Source organism: Crinia signifera, chromosome 2, assembly GCF_055691185.1.
Source record: "Crinia signifera chromosome 2, ASM5569118v1, whole genome shotgun sequence".
NCBI classification, from domain to species: Eukaryota; Metazoa; Chordata; class Amphibia; order Anura; family Myobatrachidae; genus Crinia; species Crinia signifera.
In genome coordinates this window covers 187,288,960-187,308,767 of record NC_139218.1, presented here as the reverse complement: position 1 = coordinate 187,308,767, position 19,808 = coordinate 187,288,960, and the positions used below count along the sequence as shown (strand labels likewise).

Genomic DNA, 19,808 nt, shown 5'->3' with positions numbered 1-19,808 from the left:
CTATATGACACATTTCCGGTGAAATATTATGGTGTGAATGCTTAATACAGAATAAGGTACTTGTGTATTTTGGCGGCGCCCATCGCATCGCATACCATAACACATACGATGGTATGCGATGCAACGCGATATCGTACGATAGAGCACGATGGCATACAATTTTGAAATTGTATGCCATTGTACATGGCATACGATGCCATACGATGCGATTAAACATTGTATAAGCACCCTAATGGGTGCTTATACTATGTTAAGCACCCAAATGGGTGCTTACAATGTTAAATGCACCCCCACGCCACCCCCCACTATAAACGTGAATCCGAAGCGTGGCGAGCGCAGCGAGCCCGCGAGGGGCGGCGGTACGCGTCTTACGTCCTTTTCATACCCCCACTATCCACGTCGGCGTGGAGTTGAGAATAGAATAGTGTGGCGAGCGCAGCGAGCCACCGAGCCCGAAGCGTGGCGAGCGGACGCGGATACCTTCACAGGTAAACGCGTCCCCTCGCGGGCTTCACAGGTGTCCGCGTCGCCACGGACACCTGTGAAGCCCGCGAGGGGACGCGTATAACTGTGAAGGTATCCGCGTACCCTCGCGGGGCTCGCTGCGCTCGCCACGCTTCGGGCTCGGTGGCTCGCTGCGCTCGCCACACTATTCTATTCTCAACTCCACGCCGACGTGGATAGTGGGGGTATGAAAAGGTCGTAGGACGCGTACCGCCGCCCCTCGCGGGCTCGCTGCACTCGCCACGCTTCAGGTTCACGTTTATAGTGGGGGGTGGCGTGGGGGTGCATTTAACATTGTAAGCACCCATTTGGGTGCTCAAAAGCACCCTTTAGGGTGCTTATACGATTTTTGGTCGTATAGGGGGTCAGCATCGCATCGCATGCCATCGGGTGCATGGCATGCGATGCGATGCGATCTGTTCGTCGTACGACGGACATCGGGGGCGCCGCCAAAATACACAAGTACCCAGAATAATTTCTGAATTAATACAAGACAATTTCTGTGAATTCCGTTTGCAATCCGCCAGAGAGGTCCCGCAAAACGTAGTGCTTAAGAGAATTAAATAATTATTCAGATATATACTGTTATTAATACTCGCACATATGCCAGGTACAGCGCAAACATTGTTGTGTTTATGCAGACTCTGTGAAAAGTAGGTAATAGGGTGTCTCTCCCCTGAAAAAGGAAAAATATTTTTTCTTTTGAAATGAGAAGGATATCAGTGGTGAGATATAAGGTGGGAGAGAGATAAAGTGTAGATACAAAGATAGTCTCCCGGAGATATCCCTAACCAACAAAACTCAAACCAAATTTATATACCTGTTGGCATAAGCGGGTTATCTGGTTAATTTTGGGAAGTCGCCTTTCCCTTTTGGCAGAATCACCCAGAGTTTGCCAACTGCCACTCTATGCAGGTGGGCTTTTTTAGGTATTGTGGGAGATTGTTGTCTTTTAATGGGGTCTGAGGGATAGAGAGAAAATGAGATAGGCACTCTCAATCTCCTACACGAGGCGGCTGCTACACCGCTTTGTATACCTGTGGTAAGGGTGGAGGTTTGGCACAATTGTAAGAGAGGTCACCCTTCCCTTTTCTATGTGGTCCACTCTTTACCAGCTGCCGTCAAGGTATTTATGTTGGGCTGTTATAGGTATGGCGAGAGAGCGTGCCAAAGTGTTATTGGGGTTTTGCGAGAGATGTAAAAAGAGAGGGATACTGCTGTCCCTGTTGACCCCAAAAGGCCCCCCTGTTTAGAAATGTTCCAGTGCAGGGTGAGCTCCTCAGGTGATTGAGGGATGAGTGTTCCCAAACAGGGCGGTATATAGGTGTTGATTTGAAAATGATTATTTTGTCAGGTGTGCTTCTGTCCTCCACTTGTGATGAGTCACAGTGGTCGGGGATGAGCGACACCTGCTAATTATATCAGGCACTGGGAGATAAAGTTGTGGCTTTAATAACACCTGCAGGTGTGCTGCTGTCCCCCACGTGTAATAATGTTACAGTGGTGGGGGATGAGCTGCACCTGACCTGGTTGTCTGGCGCTGAGATGAGAGGAAGTTTTAGAGGGAGTGAGATGTGCAGACTCGGCAGAGCCTGTGAAGGAAGCAGTAGCAGGGATAAGAGAGATGGGGGAGAGACACAGGGAGTACCTGTCAGTGCGCCCGGTGGCACTGCGTCTGCTGTCTGCTGGCGGTTTGCGGGAGACGCTAGGGATTAGTGTCACAAGGTCCCGACGATCGTTTCACCTTCTGGAGGCTTTGTCAAGGTATGACACATACCCATGGTATACCCATGCATGAACTATAATACCTGTATATGTTTTTATGTCTGTACGTCTGTCTAGTATTTATCTTAAACTGCATTATTAAAAGTTAAATTTTAATACACTCATTGAACCAGAGCACTCTCTGAGCCTCTATATACTGTCATACTTGTCCCAGAACAAAAGAGGCCTTTTTTGAGTTGACCTCTCGCTTTGTTCTCCATACAACTTTCTCAATTGTTATAACTTACAATAAACCAACATACATATTGTTTTTTTTTTTTCAAAAGAGTGCCCCAACAAAAAAGAGAGTCTTTCTTTTCTTCTCCTAAATACTCAATTTACTCTCTAGGGTGCACCTCCACACACCATTTTTATTAGGGAGAACCGCCGCCTTCTCCCTTTTAAAATTAAAAAACATTTGTGGACACATCATAATCAGCTATTTTTATATATATATCTGATACAAACCTGTGCACTGGTCCATTCCCCCTTTTTCCCAAAAGAACACTACCAATGACATAACTGACCTGACTGTTTGCCTAGTCCAGTCTGCCAATCCACAAGGGGTATCAGCTGGGTTGGACCAGTGTACAAAACCCCTTGTGCAGTCTGGTTTTGCAGTGTGAAATGGGTATACATTTTTCCCCTACTGAGTGATATGGTTTAAAATATCGCTTAATGTGTATGCTAAATATCAAATATGCACCCTCCCACAGGTTGTTAATGGTGTCCTCCATCATAAAGATGATGGAGCAAATGGATTAAAATTGTTGTTGTGCATGAATGGGATGACATTGCGGAGACTAGGTGGAAACGTTTATTCCTAACCAATTTAAGTAAGCAGTCTTTTAAAGACACACTCTCTTTTGAGTATATCATATGATATCATATCATAAACTCTAATGCTGTGTACACATGGGGTAATATGATTGCTGGGGATATATTGCTAGCAATATATCCCCAGCAATCATATTGCTCAGTGTCTCCTTTTCATCGCTGATGAAAAGGAGACACTGCTACGGGGCGGAGGGGGAGCGCAGCAGACGCTGCTGCTGTCACTTTGATGGGAGGAGGGAGGGAGCAGCGGCACGGGGCTGGGGAGATCAACGCTGATCTCCCTGGCGCTTACCTCCCGGCACAGCGATCGCCGGGGAAAGCCGCTGGTCGCAGGAGCATGCTCCTGCGACCAGCGACCATTTGGCAGTGCACACGGGAGCGTGCAGCTGGCGATTTATCGCTCAGCGACCATATTCCCAGCGATTTCTCATGAAATTGCACCCGTGTGTACTCACCTTTTAGATGCAGTATGTCAAGTAGATGACCGATTTAACTAGCTTCCCTGTACTATCCAGCTCTTCCTGATAAAAGCAAAATATACAGTACATGTTCCACTGAAAAAAAAAACAACTTGTTGCAGTTCTCTGTAAGCTGGTATGTTTAAATCATGCAAAAAGTGTTATGACAGGAATAAATAATTAATATGGAATGGTCTGATTGACCAGAAACTGCGTAATTCCTTCAGAAATAGTCTGTTGTAAGAATACTGGGTACTTGTTTCCTAGCACGGCACCCACGATTTTGATTGTATTGATCGGGTCGGAAAAATCGCGTTGATCGCATCGCATGCCAACCAAATCACATGCGATTGACGCGACCGACGCGATTTTTACATTGGAATTAATGTAAAATGGTCCCTGAGACCCAATTTTACATTGATTTCAATGTAAAAAGCCCCCAAACCCCCCATTTTAATAGCAACCCCCCCCCGATGGGTGAAATGGCCCTCCATTGTTAACGCCACCCCACTATTGACGCCAACATGAAGCGTGGCGAGCGTAGCGGTACGCGTCCTCCGACCTTTTCATACCCCCACTATCCACGTCGGCGTGGGGTTGATTTTATATAATGTGGCTAACGCAGCGCGCATAACTTCACAGGTATACGCGTCCCCTCGTGGGGCGCGCTGCGCATGCCACGCTTCGGGCTCGCTGCGCTCGCCACACTATATAAAATCAACTCCACGCCGACGTGGATAGTGGGGGTATGAAAAGGTCGGAGGACGTGTACCGCCGCCCCTCGCGGGCTCGCTGCACTCGCCACGCTTCGGGCTGTCATCAATAGTGGGGTGGCGTTAACAATGGCGGGGCATTAAGCATACTTTATAACCATATACAATGAGAAATTGGCCATATTGGCCCTTTTCCCACTGTTCCCTATGTAAAATCACGTTGATCGCGTCGATCGCATCGCGGGCCATTATAATGGGCCGCGATCAACGCGATTTTCTCTTTTACCGGCAAATATACTGGTGATTGACAGAAAATCGGGTCCAACGCGTCGATCGCATGCCTTAAGTACCTTAAACTTAAGGCATGCGATCAACCCGACGGGCGCCGTGCTGGGAAACAAGTACTGAATACTGTATGTGTTTTGCAATTGTTAAGTCTGTGTAAGATCACCCACTATTGCATTGTTTCTGCTGTTTATCAAGAACGCAAAATATATACCACATTAGATGATGTGCAGGTAAACGTACTGTGAATATTAGAAGTCTGTTTTTTTTACTAAGATGGGGGTTCTATTGAAGATGGGATATTGCCAATAGCAACCAATCAGAATCTACTCCTTATTTATTTAACACCTTCTAAAAGATAATAGATAGAATCTGATTGGTTACCCATAGCAACATCACATCTTCAATAGAACTCCATACCCTCCAACATGACCCATTCCATTAGGTACAAAGTGCTCTGTTCCTGGGCTTACTTACCAGTGGCAAGGGGGGCTCCAGCACAGTCCAATATTCTTATAGGGGGGCTACACCTACTGCCACCTCAAACATCACTGTCCTGGACTCACTGGCAGTTGATATGACGACCCCCCCCCCTCTTTGAATTTTGGACTGTGCTGGAGTCCAACCTCTGTAACTGCCACTGGCAGGGAAGTCCAGGAACAGAGCATTTTGTACCGAATGGAATGGGACATGTTGGAAGGCAACTCCAGTCTTGGTAAATAAACCCAATAGTTTTTCCTGTGGTCCACCAAAACCTTGGGTTTGCAAATTCATAGTACATATATATCACTTTAGTTTAATGTCTGGTTGTAGATGATGAAATTATTTCTGTGTTTAATAAAAACAGTACATTTAATTCCTGAAGTTGGTAGGCTGGGATTTTTGCTTGTGGCATATGGTTTTTCTTATTACTATGGTCTCCATCTGCATACTGATATTCACATACTATTGTATTAATTTTAATCACTGCTAACTGCAAATGGCATACGGGCAAGCAAGAAATATTTGTGCTTCGACATTTGTGCTTCGACATATTCACTATAACTTATGCAATGTACTTTCACTTTGAGCTGTGACCGTTTTTACTTCCACTTTAAGCTGTCACCGTTTTTAGCCCAAAAACTCTCCACCCCACCCCCAGTCCCAATCTTTTTCTACTTCCAATCTCGGTCTTCACATCGCCCTCTCTCCATATCCAGCAAGCAAAAATTGCTTTCACTTTCTGTTATGACCTTTTTATAGCACAAAAAGGAGTAATTTGGTCCCTCAATAGTGTTCATTCTAGCACCCGCTATCTATGAAAATCCATGCAGTTCCTCTTCCCTGCCTGGGGTGTCGCTGTCTGCTGTAGTGCTTCTAGCACAGTGTGGTCTGTATATCAACACTGAAATGCAAACCAGACCGGTGCTAGAAACACCACAGCAGACAGCGACACCCCAGGCAGGGAAGAGGAACTGCATTGGTTTTCAAAGATAGTGGGTGCTAGAATGAACACTACTCAAGTTGCCTCTATGGGTCACTGGCGGTACTTTACCTTATAGAGTTGAGGAGTTAGCCTTCTATATATAAAGATCGCTCAATACAGGGCACTGGGTTGGGTAGCACGGTTAAGTAGGGAGCCATTTTTACTCATGTGCATAAGTTGCTGTAGGTTTTCATGGATTTTTCGTAATTTAGGGTTATTCCTTTGGTAAAATATGCATAACTAAAAAAGCCTCTGCTTCTCTACTAACATCATGTAAGTCAATGATGGGCAATAAGCGACCCTCCTGCTGCTGCGGAGCTACACATTCCAGAATTCTTGGCCATGCTAAAACTGTTGCAGTGCATGCTGGGATGTGTAGTTTAGCAGTAGATGGGTTGCTGCTTATTACTCATCATATAAATGCTGAGTGATCCAGGTTTATTTGAAAGAAAATAATTTAGAATACATAACACAGTTTGCAATAATAAGAGGGCATAATACCCACTTATTCTATTTAGCAACACACAACACATTTAGTGTGATATGGCCTGTTTTCATGCGATTACGATGCTTTGCTGCGACGGATTGCATGAAAACTGGCACATCGCAGGTGCTTTTCGTGCTATTTTCCGTATGCCTCGCATCTCAATTGCAGATGTCACTGGCTGCCATAAATATCTATCACAATGGCACCTGAATAGGTGCATATCGCAGTGACGTTGTACACCTGCAATGCGATCACACGGGTTCACATGCAGGAAAGTTTATATATGGTAATAGCCCATCCCACCTGATGAATTGCATGTGTACATTGCAGGTAAAAAAAAAGGCCTTTGAGATTTATCACAAGAGATGGATCACGGTAGGATTGATTGCATGTGATATATCTCCCGTAAAAAAAAAATCACTCAAGTACCTAATCGCTAGCCTCCAGGGGCGGTCCCGCCCACATTGCAAGCAAAACGCCTCCTTTACACAGACTCCTATCCTGTTACCTGCTTTGAGACATTAATCACAGCCCCCTTTACAGCTACACAAAATGACAATGCTAACCTTTTTTAAAGCACACAGGATGTATCTACAATTGAAGTCTGTCACTGCTGCTGCCAATCTCCAGGCTGTTAGAGATACGCCACAGATAGAGCTCCAGGCAAAAATCGAAGCTGCCAAGCATCGCTGGAGAGCTTGCAGTCTAAATAAGTTTTTATTCCCCCTCAATTTTAAATTGCCAACACGATTAATTATTTTGGAGTATGTCCATGCAGCAATCTCTATTACTTGAATTAAAGCATCATTCACTGAATCTGACAGCTGAATCTATCTTCGCTTTTCCAACAGCCCTGGCAGCTCATGGCACAGAAAGGTCATACTGCACACGCTTCCAAGTATCACACTAACAGCTTTCCCCTTGTCATGTATTTAAATGCGGCAGGCAAGTGCCACAACCAGTCTAAATGGGAGGATGTGTGTGAAAGCAGCAGCAATCTGTAGACCTAAATAGTGCAATATCAGGTTTGGTAGCAATTCTCAATAGTTGTGCCGGATTATCATCTTAATTATCGGATTAATTAACCTTTTTGTCACCCTTGCTGTCACTGGAGGATATACAGCAAGCATCGCAAATAGCTTGCCTCCACATGCACATCGGCGTTTACTAACACTGTATGCAGTTTATTAATAGAGAGGGGAAAGGTTTGTCTTTAGTGGTGCACCAATTAGCAAGAAAGAGATCATAAAATAGACCTTTTATTGTTTTAATTTAAAAAAAGGACTGCGAAATATGACAAACAACATGAAACAAGTGAATACAGTGCATTAAAAGATGCACGTGCGGAGTCTTAGACCCACTGTCACAGTATTAATATATGCCTGTGGCGATGTGTGGGAGACACTTTACAATATTTTCATCAATTGTATAATTTATTTATATTGAGGAAAAGTGTCACCAACTGGTTACTGAGGTCTGTGTACTAAGTTATCTAATTGCTGCTGGGTACCTAGTTATATTATATGAACACTCATTGTTTGCTGTAGTAGGAGTGTCTGTGGCAATGCCAAAACGGTACACTCAGACAGCATATTACACTAATCCTTATAGAATTCAATAATGTGGGTAATTTACAGTTCCTTACGGTGCAGCGGCATTGGTGTACATTTGAAAACAATTCACCCGACAATTACAGGTTATTAGTTATATAGTCAGTTCTCATAAGCTACAATGGCTTGAGTATAACCCGTTCGTATACAGCTATGATGGTATCCGTATTCTTGCGATCGGAATCACCGCTACTGCTATTAGCTTTAACACATTGCTGCCGTCAGCTGCGTCTCTCCTGTAGGGAGAGTATCAGCCGCGTGGCAGCCTGGCGTGTGCTAGTCGGCACGCTAAGTACTGACAGTCAGTCGGATGGGTATTGGAAGCAGCGTTTATTAAGCAAGACAATACATTCGAGTCATAACAAGGACTGATATACACAAACAACAGTAATTGACAGTAATTGACAGTGATCTGAAGACGTCCGCAAGGTTTGGTCGGCCGGCGTACGCTTCGCAGATCTTCCTCAGGGCAACCTGTGCTGTTGCCCTGGGCAGGTTTAAATGGCTTAGGCATTTTTGAATCCACCAATGAGAAGCTACCTAATTTAATTGGTGCCACCCCTATCATGTTTATTGACGGGAATGTGTTTACTTAGTATAACATGTTGCGTGGATCCTGTTAATGTTTGAATCATGTTTGGTATACTCTACCTCAATTCTGTTACCTATAATTCTAAATTGTGGATGTAGTAAATGTATGGGATTTAACCCATTAGTCCAAGCCGTCCAATCATATGTGGCATGAATGTCAGAATCCTATTAGTGTTATCCAACGGGTAATTTGGAGCAATCTCAGGATTACTATCCAATCTAGTGAAATATTTAATTCTGAAAGCGGAGAGGCATAGTTACTAACTATGTTGATGCTGGGTATGGTTAACTTATGTCTCCGATTATTAGATTCATATAGTCAGCTTATATTAGCGGAGTTGCACCACGCATCCTTTATCAGCAAAGCGGTATACATCATATGTGCATTATATATTTTATGCTTATGAAGGGACACAGTATGGTTGCAAATGAGGATTATTGTAATATTATATCCACCTTTGTACTGGACATTTTAGTCCATGGGTGCTCAGTAAGACGGCTAGTGATATAGAAATAGTTAGGAATATGTGAGGGATGTGATTGACGAGACTGTATATACCTTGTATAATATGTTACATAGATCCTGTTAGTTATGTTTGAATTGCGTTTGATATTATCTACCTTAAATCTGTTACCTATAATCCTAAATTGCGGATGCCCTGCATGTGTAATACTAATATATGCGTGTGAACGGTAAAGCTTAGAGCATGGCAAGTAGAGGCAGAAGATGGCAGTGGGATATAAGCCCCAGGACATGGGTGTACCCCCTATGGATATCTGCATGTAGATGATGCAGCCAGAATTGCAGTCTTCTGGTGGCAAAGGCTGCTGGGTTGGACAGGAGAGGCAGAGCACTGGAGTGGGTAAGGAGCTGCCTAATGACTCCTCAGATCTCGAAGACAGTGATGCGAGGAGTATAAAGTAACAGAAAATTAAACTGATTTTTCAGACTTCCTGGATCGCTAACTGAGAGATCAGCGAATCCTTAGTCTCACAGTCAGCAACATGAAGTTGCGACCTCATGCTAAGATGGGTGCAATCCACTTTGGGGTCAGAACCCATAGTTTGAGAACCGCTGATTTAGATGAAATTATACTATGAAAGTTTTGAAGTGTAAAACAGTAAAGGGCCCTTCTATATGCCTCAAGCAACAAGAGACCTCGGCTGAACCTCCTTGGGCCACGTCTCTTTTGAGGTCGGTAGACTGTTTAACAAAGGCCCTTCCTTCATCCTCCCAGGCTAACACTTTATCTCCCAGTAGAAGGGGTCTGGCGGTGTTAGTACAGTCGGATGAGGCTGAGGGATATTCCTCCGGTAGAGGAGTACACAGAGGAAAACTCTCAGGGCATTGACGCTCTAATTAGGACTGTCAAACAGACTCTGGATATGTTGGATCCGGAGGTTCCGGTACCAGTGTCTATTTTTGGGAAAACTCCTAAGCAGCAGGTGTGTTTTTCAGACTCTCCTGAACTGGATAAGGTGTTATTATAAATAAAAGTTGACAATTAGTAAGTAGTAGTAATAATTATAATAATGATCATTTTAATGTGTTTTTTTTTTGTAAATAAGATAAAAATGTTGTGTAGTTTTTATATACCATTTTGTACTTTCAGTAGATTTTATAATGGCCCAACTGTCCAGCTCTTTCTAATCAAATGTAACATTTTTCCCCTTTTTTTAATGTTTTCTGAAAATGAGTTTTCTGTATAATTTCACATCACTTTCCTTTATTTTCACTTAGATGGTTTTATGGTGATGTGGATTGCATTACGTTTATTCTGTTTGTACTGCTGATGATTATAGTGGTGTTTACCTGTAATGTACTGTAATATGTACAAATAATAGTACAGTAACCTTTTCCTGTGCAGGACACTTCAGTTGGGAAAAATATCTAAAGGAGACTGGATCTCAGCCAGCCCCACCTCACTGTTTCAGACAGGTGAGTGTTTGAAGTTTTCCTAAATATACTGAAATTTAAAATCGGTCCGGACACAGACGGAAATATCTACTGACTTGACCGGGTACCGGGCCGTGTCCGGACTGCCGTAACATGACATGACTGTCCCCCCACTCTGACGTCATAGGTAATCTTCATGCCTAAATTTACACTGCACTGGCTCACGCACGGAGCCGGTGCATATGAAAGACACAACAGTCAGGGCTATTTCACATGCTTCGGCTCCTGCCGGGCGGCGAAACCCCGCACAGCCAAATTCAGTGCTGCAGTAGTTGTTAATGGACACGATTGTGTCCATTCACACGGGACGGCCACGGCCCGGCCGCCTGTTTGCATCTGGATCCGACCACTGGAAGGGACGGCTGCCAGGCTGTTGCCATCCCCACCATTATAAACCTCTGTGCAGCACGGCTTCCTAGCCATGCAGGGTTTCGCCGCCCGGCAGGAGCCGGAGTGTGTGAAATAGCCCTCAGGCAAAAAAAGCTGGACAAATTTTGTCCGGCTTCTTGCTGTCTGGTCAAAACCGGTGTGCGTTAAACAGCCCTTAGCGTTTGGTTATGACAGAAAGAGTTACTTTGTGAAGAAACTGAATCCAGGAGCAAATTTGCATAAAGGAAGCATACAGAACCTGCTAGAAAAACAGTGCTGCATACTGTAAGTCTGTATTCATATTTGTGAGAAGGAATGGGAGTGTGTTTCGGTATAACCTGGTGGCCATCCAGGCATACTGGTGCCCCTGATAGGCAAACAGTAACAGGAAGTGTGTGCCAGAGTGACTGGTATAGAGAAGGCATGTATACAGGATAAAATAGTTGCTATGTATGGAAACAACAAGCAACAAAGTTTTGTTACCAGTTCTAAGGTTTTTACTAACCTGTAAATACGTTTGCTCGATTTCGTTACAGGACTTCTAGGGTTATTACATGGTGATGCTGTAAAAATATGAATTCCTCATGTCAAAAGATTGTATCACAAGCCTTATTACCTTCCCAAAGGCCCCCATACACTACGCCGACTTGTCCTAAGGACAAGTCGGCCTAATGTCGGCCCCGATTTCCCCTGAGCTCCCCCGGCAGCTCCTGATATGATTTGGCACTTGATGTGCCATTTTTTACATGTGATAAATCGGATCGATTTATCACATGTAAATCCGGGGGAGCTGTGGGAGAGCAGGGTCTGGGGGGAGCTTGCAGGCGGGGGACCGGAGAGCAGGGTCCAGTCCATGTGTGATGCAGAAGAGGTGGCGGGGAGCGGGGTCCGGTCCAGCTGCAGGAGGGGTAGTGAGCTAGCTGGTGGACTGGAGACTAGGTAGCGGCAGGCGGGGAGCACGGAGCGCACGGCGCATAACAGAGTCCGGGTAGCGGCGAGCGGGAGAATAGGAAACATCCTATTCAAAAGACTGGGCGGGCAGGGTGGTCGCTGATTGGCTGAGCTCTCGGCCAATCAGCGGCCGCCCAGTCTTTTGAATAGGATGTTTCCTATTCTCCCACTCGCCGCTTACTTGTTTTCTCCCTGTTCTTTTGCATGTGGGTGGCTGGTGGGATGGGGTACTGTTCCTGCTACAGCCAGTATCGCTCAGCTGCTCCAGCAATAATTTTATATAGTAAATTGTGGCAATAAATCACTGTTATTGCTTCATAGTCCTATAGGTGACAGTTTTTGAACAAACAGAACATGCATGTTTACTATTACTGGATATCACAGAGCAGGAATCCTCCTAATACAATTTAGCTAAATAAGCCGAGTGACAACAGTGATGACGGCTGTAGTGATGAGTATTGTTATTGCTCAGCCAGACAATCCTGAGTGCTCTGCGTATGCATTTCCAGGCTTTGCTTCCTAGACATAGTTTCTCAAATGTTCCACAATGTTCCCCCCCCCCAAGAATAATACAGCTAAATAATGTTGGTGCCATCAGGGATATTGCGACACTCTTCAGGGAGTCAAGGAGATTGCCGATATTTCACGAGTCTCCCTGACAATCAGGGAGACACAAAGAAAACAAAATAGTCGGGGAGAGTTGGCAAAATACCCACTTATTACTCCCGATGTAAACCAGACACACAAGCTAGTGATCTGTATCTTGAGATGTGTCAAAAAGAACATAATTCTGTAAATGGACTTTTACAGGCCTTTATTGCATCCACCTGTACCCGAGTATCAACATGATGAATCCAATATTCACAGTGAATATAGAATACATTTTTACATAATAAACTATTGCATAATACGAATAAAACAATATTACCTGCTTTAAAATAAAGGTATAATAGTAATGAAAATGAGTTCCAGTGAACTAACTCTAACAATAGATAGTAATTACAAACCAGTAATTTAAATTCCAAGACAATTGCAGGTCTGTATAATCCAGTCCCAAAAGACTTATTATAAATAGATCTGACATGCCAGGTGTAAAAGTTCAATGCCATATAATAATACAGTATAAAGGTAATTCATTATTGCACATTTTAAAAACAATCCAGATATTGCACGGGTCCTCAAACTATTTTGCTATGGGACCCCCTTGGACAATAAAAATAATGACAGGACTTCTGCAAGTTACTGCAGAAGGTCATCACATCACATGTGTAGTCAGTAGACAGCACATACATGGCAGCATTGTGGAGGCACAAAATGATGGAAATAACAGACAATTCAACAGATTGAATCCCTGACTGAGATTAGAAAAGTCATCAGCTTGATGGTCAACAACTTGGAGTGGCACCCTCATGCTGAGAAGGTCGGTACCCACTTTGGGGTCAGGACCCACAGTTTGAGAACCGCTGAGATACTGCGACCCACAGTTTAAGAACGGCTGAGATACTGCAACCTGTGAATGCAGACCTCTTCCAGGGAACAATCCTAGTTAGGCCTAAAGTGATTTCACCACATTTATCATTCGCCTGGCCAAACAGAAGGACTGACATATGTGCTGCTGGCATAAGATTATACATTTCTATGGCGGTATTCAATGCTCTTTGGCGAGCAGTGCCAATAGCTCTCTGTTACAGCTCGCCGGTCAGTATTCAACTGACCCCCCTGCACTAAGCTACGTAACAACACCCCCTTATATATCAAAATCTGTCTACAAATTTTATAATGGCCCATGCGGCACAAGTTTTGCTAAGGTGCAAAATAACACCCATCAGCCTTTGCTCGTAACTCTGAGAACCGTTGATTCTAGTAAATATATTCTCAGTACTGTAAATGGAAATATAACCTACATGAATATGTTTAACACTATGATCCCACAATATTGTAATATGTGCACAGCATAATTGCTTTCTTCTTCATTCATCTGTCTTTATCCAGAAATTGTTTTTATTTTTTGTTGCTCCCTGTACAGTCCTGTTCTCCTCCGTCCAATGATTACAAGATTGGTATGAAGCTAGAGGCGCAGGACCCAAGAAACACGACCTCCACCTGCATCGCCTCTGTGGTGGGACTTACAGGAGCACGGCTCAGACTACGCCTTGATGGAAGTGATAACAAAAATGACTTCTGGAGACTGGTGGATTCGTCAGAGATTCAGCCCATTGGCACATGTGAAAAGAGTGGGGGCATGTTACAACCACCATTAGGTGTGTCTATGTGCTTATGCTTTCTTACTAATGTAATGCGTTTTTATTAGTTGGGGCAGCAGTTAAATACAATGCTTGCCAAAGGAACCACAAACTATCCCAATATGCAGAATCCATATGGATGACCTATGTTGGGGATGCTGGTAGTAAGAATACAGACGTCAGCATCCTGAAGATCAACAGGGTTTAGATAAGTATACTTGCCTTCCCCTCACCTAACCCTCCCTCCCTATAGCCTAACCCAGTGATGGCTAACCTTGACACTCCAGCTGTTATTGAACTACACATCCCAGTATGCCCTTCATCAGTTTTACTATTTGAACAAACCCCCACCTCGTTCTAATGCCAACCTTCCCCACATTTTTGTTTTTGGGATTCCAGCAGTCAGGATTCCAGTGCCGACATCATCCTCGATGTCGGCATTCCGGTGCTAAGTATTGTGACTGCCAGCATCCCATCTACTGGAATTGTAATGGCAACCCCACCATGCAAACTCTATACTGGTTACTTCATTCCAATACTATAGAGCTTAAATATTACGTATTGCGTTCCGATTCTGTAAATGAATCTAACAAGATGTGGTACATACATTTTTCTGGTAGTGAGTTGAGAACAGGCTTCACATTGGAGGCAACACACACACAGGCTGGACAGTGGTTGTATTTAGTAACCGCTACTTTCTATGCATTTCCCTTAGCCGAGCCCTGCATTGCATGCTATTAATCTACCATTGGGTAATTTTAGCTTTTTATACCTATTTTGCCTATTCGCCCATATAAATACATGATAGGTAGTCACTTTGTCTACAGTATCCCGATACGGCTGTAATGACTGGCTGATAAAGCATTTATAATGGTGTGGCCATTCTAACTTTAACTCTTTCAGGTCCAATGTCTAGTCATGCTTAACAGCCCTAGGGCTAGTAGCAGATCCAATGGTGAGCCACTTTAAAATAAATACTTTAACATTGTTCAAAATTCAGTGTAGACCATTTTTTGATAAAAAAAAAAAAAAAATACAATTAATTTAAAGATTTAAACCAGACTGTTTGAATTGCAAAAAAAAAATGGATTCCAAAGGGTTAAGGGGGGTATTCAATCTTCGGGTCACGGCAGACGAGCTTGCTCGCCTGCCGTGACCCAGTCCCGTTCTCGGTCAGCTCGACCGAGAACATGCAGGCGGGATTCAATGTCCCGCCTGCAGCGGGACGAGAAGGGGGCGTGGCCGCGAGTTGCGGCCGGGAAGTGACGAGATGCAGCCGGCAGCTCGTCACTTCCCGGCTGTTCTCGGCAGAACGAGCCCGACAGCTAGAGATGTCGGGCTCGTTCTGCCAGGAAACCCTGTTCAATGCTGTCGGGGAAGACAGCATTGAATAGGGCCCGTCGAGCATCTCCCCCACGGGAGATGCTCGACGGCGATTGAATATCCCCCTTAACATGTTAAAATGGTCATGCAGTTCAAATGTTTTATACAGCATTAAAAACATGTCGGTATACTGCTGCTGCCATCGTGCTTTCAACGTAGTCACTCTAGACATAAGGTTCTAATGGGTCTATTCATGCAGCCGTGAAAAGAGTAAGCCAGTGCAGAAGTTGCCCATGGCAACCAATCCGCTTTTCAAGTAACATTTATCAAATGCATTATGTAAAATTATACAGATGATTGGTTGCTATGGGCAATTTATTGGTAGGCTCACTTCTCTTCTCTTTTCACTGTTTCATGAATTAACCCCTAAGTGCTAAGCCTTGAATGGAGATAAAGTACCAATCAGCTAATTGCCATGTTACAGGCTGTCTTTGGAGATGATTGGTTGGTAAAAAAATCTCTGTCCACTTTATTTCTGTCCAACACTTAGTACATAGATCCCATAATGCCTGTTGAACTTGCATATGTTTTTTTTTTTGCACAATATGAACTTGATTTTGCCAACATACTTCACACTTTTATTATGATCTGCTCATTGTTTTTATGGATACTCAGCAACATTAACTGTGTTCAGGTTTTAGACTTAATGCCTCCTCTTGGCCCATGTTCCTTCTAAAGACCCTGAATGGAGCTGAGATGGCACCTGCCAAAATATTCCACAAGGTATACCCAAAACTGTGATTTTATTGCATGCCTTTGTGTTATTATTTTTTGGACCCTATAGCAGCCATGTACTGTATATATGAATATGCTGTAGCAGCCATGTATATATGAATATGCTGTAGCAGCCATGTATATATGAATATGCTGTAGCAGCCATGTATATATGAATATGCTGTAGCAGCCATGTATATATGAATATGCTGTAGCAGCCATGTATATATGAATATGCTGTAGCAGCCATGTATATATGAATATGCTGTAGCAGCCATGTATATATGAATATGCTGTAGCAGCCATGTATATATGAATATGCTGTAGCAGCCATGTATATATGAATATGCTGTAGCAGCCATGTATATATGAATATGCTGTAGCAGCCATGTATATATGAATATGCTGTAGCAGCCATGTGTATATGAATATGCTGTAGCAGCCATGTGTATATGAATATGCTGTAGCAGCCATGTGTATATGAATATGCTGTAGCAGCCATGTGTATATGAATATGCTGTAGCAGCCATGTGTATATGAATATGCTGTAGCAGCCATGTGTATATGAATATGCTGTAGCAGCCATGTATAGACGAAAATGCTGTAGCAGCCATGTATATATGAATATGCTGTAGCAGCCATGTATAGACGAAAATGCTGTAGCAGCCATGTATAGACGAATATGCTTTCTCTTTCATGCATCCTGGTGACGCAGCTCAACCATGGGATTTAGGAGGGTCTGCCGGAGCCAGGCACCTAATGCTAAGTCTTTGAGAGAGGCAGGCTCCTCCCTTCTGCATCCCAGCATTCCTCAGTTAGTTTTAGGTGCCCACCGAAGTGTGTGCTATACTGAGGGGCTGCTGAAGCAGCCATGTTTTAGGGGGGTATTCAATCTGAGGGTCACGGCAGTCGAGCTTGCTTGACCGCCGTGACCCAGTCCCGTTCTCGGTCAGTGACCGAGAACACGCAGGCGGGATTCAATGTCCCGCCTGCCGGGAGCAAAAAGGGGGCGTGGCCGGGAAGAGGTGAGCTGCAGCTTGTCACTTCCCGGCCGTTCTCGGCAGAACAAGCCCGACAGCTAGTGATCGTTCAGCTAGCTAGTGATCGTTCTGCCGAGAAACCCTGCTCAATGCTGTCGGGGAAAACAGCATTGAGTAGGGCCCGGCGAGCATCTCCCCGACGGGAGATGCTCGCCGGGGATTGAATATCCCCCTTAGAGTAGCTAGGGGTTTGTTTTTTTTATTAATATTTCACCTAGTTAGTGCGGGCAAAGTGGGAGGCTTCCAGTGAAAGTTTCCTCACACTGACAGCGCAGCGGAGGCTGACAGAAGTGCATCCTGTCAGCTCTCTGTGTGCTGAGAGACGCTGTCTGGTCTCTCAGCTCAGCGTTTGGACCTCCTGACAGAGAAGGTCTCCTGGGCCCTGGGGGACTCCTTAGCCGGCTCCCTGCTTGGGGGAGATCATGGGCGACAGACACCTCGCAATGGGTAGTGGGGAGCAGTAAACCTGAATCTAAGGTTGCAGGGTCTGTGGTCCAGTGTGGAGTCATCCTTGCCGATCAATATACTGGAGCTGTGTGCGGTCTGGAAGACTCTACTGCAGGCGGAGGACTTTCTGAAGGGGTCTCCCATTCGAATTCAGTCGGACAATGCCACTGTTAGCATATCTCAACCACCAGGGGGGGGCACTCTCAGCAGGATGGCGATGCTAGAAGTCTCTCGGTTTTTTGGTGGGCAAAGGCAAATATTCCGGCTTTATCGGCTGTATTCATTCCGGGGATCTGGAATGTGAAAGCGGACTTCCTCAGCAGAGCAGATCTGCTGGAAGGAGAATGGGCGTTACATCCGGAGGTGTTCCAGGACATTGTTTCCCTTTGGGGGCTCCCAGAGGTGGACTTGATGTCACAATCGTCAGGTGTCCAGGTTCTGTTTGAGAACCAGGGATCCAATAGCCTGGGCAGTGGGTGCCATGACTGTTCTGTGGTGTTTCAGCTTCGTTTATGTCTTCCCACCGTTTCCCATGTGTGCTCGGGTCCTCAGGAGAGTGAGGACACATGGGGCAAAGGTCATTCTAATAGCTCCGGATTGGCCCAGGAGGTCTTGGCATTCCGATATATATTGAACTTGTCGACAGCATATTGGCGTCTTCCGCTTCGACCAGACCTTTTGGTCTGGAACACATACATTAGATGGTGTGAGAGAAAGAAAGTGTACACCTCTAGATTTAAGGTTTCTAGACTTCTGGAATTTCTCCAGGATGGATTTTTCACTGGGTTAAGCTTACTATCCTTGAAGGAGCAGTTGTCAGCTTTGTCCATTTTCTTTCAAAAGAAAGTGGCTTTGTTGCCGGAGGTTCAGACATTCCTCCAGGGGGTTACCTGTCTTAAACCTCCGTATAGACAATCAGTGGCACCCTGGGAACGGTCACTGGTGTTGGCAGTACTGCAGAAACCACCGTTTGTATCGGTAAAGTCGGCTGACCTTAAGTTTCTGACCTGGAAACTTGCGTTTCTATTGGCTATTGCTTCGGCTAGATGTGTGTCTGAATTAGGGGCCTTGTCTTGCAAGTCTCCTTTTCTGGTGTTTCATGAAGATAGGGCTGTTTTGAGAACAGTTCCAAATTTTTTTCCTAAAGTGGTGTCCACTTTTCATTTAAACCAGGAGATTGTGCTCCCGGTGTATTGTCCTCCATAAGAGGTTAGAAATAGGGACAAACTAGAGACATTGGATGTTGTACGAGTGCTGTGCATTTATGTGGACAGAGGGAAGGGTGTTTCGTAAAACTGACCTATTATTAGTACTGTATGAGAGGGTGGCCAACTTCTAAGCAGACCATTGCTAGGTGGTTAAGGTCGGTTATCGCCTTTTGCCTATACTAAAGTTGGCAGACCAGTGCCCTCCAGAGTTAATGCTCATACCACCAGGTCCATTGCTTCCTCTTGGGCTGTACGTCACAGGGCTACTGCGGAGCAAGTATGCATGGCTGCCACTTGGTCCTCTGTTCACACTTTCACCAAATTCTACAGGTTCCATGACTTTGCGTCGGAGGACGCTTCATTTGGGCGAGCAATGATGACAAACTGCGGGCCTGAGTGTATCCTCCCAAAGGACCGGCTCTTGATTGTCCCATGGTTGAGCTGTGTCACCAGGATGGATGAAAGAGAAAAGGGTATTTTTGTAAGAACTTACCGTTCAAATCCCTTTCTCTAAATCCATCCTGGTGACACAGCGATCCCTCCCTTACGTTCAGTAAGTTTCATGTGTTGTCGTGTTATATGGTTATTCTTTTATTGTGCATATTAATATGTTCAGGTGTTGTACTGAGTAATGTATCCTAGTGTGCTCTGGAAGTTGAACTGAGGAATGCTGGGATACAGAAGGGAGGAGCCTGCCTCTCTCAAAGACTTAGCATAGGTGCCTGGTGCCTGCAGACCCTCCTACATCCCATGGTTGAGCTGTGTCACCAGGATGGATTCAG

At 44.7% G+C, this 19,808-nt stretch overlaps 1 protein-coding gene across 5 annotated transcripts in view; it reads left to right on the top strand.

The window, feature by feature from the left end:
* SCMH1 (Scm polycomb group protein homolog 1) overlaps positions 1–19,808 on the top strand; it is a 51,459-nt gene that overhangs the window by 7,542 nt on the left and 24,109 nt on the right. For 3 of the 5 annotated variants that reach the window (XM_083173367.1, XM_083173369.1, XM_083173371.1), the window contains 3 exons: positions 10,583–10,653; positions 14,006–14,252; positions 16,252–16,340. In XM_083173367.1, coding sequence (XP_083029493.1) covers positions 10,583–10,653; positions 14,006–14,252; positions 16,252–16,340 — 407 coding nt within the window. The remainder of the gene's footprint in view (positions 1–10,582; positions 10,654–14,005; positions 14,253–16,251; positions 16,341–19,808) is intronic. The other 2 variants (XM_083173368.1, XM_083173370.1) reach the window with 1 other exon arrangement.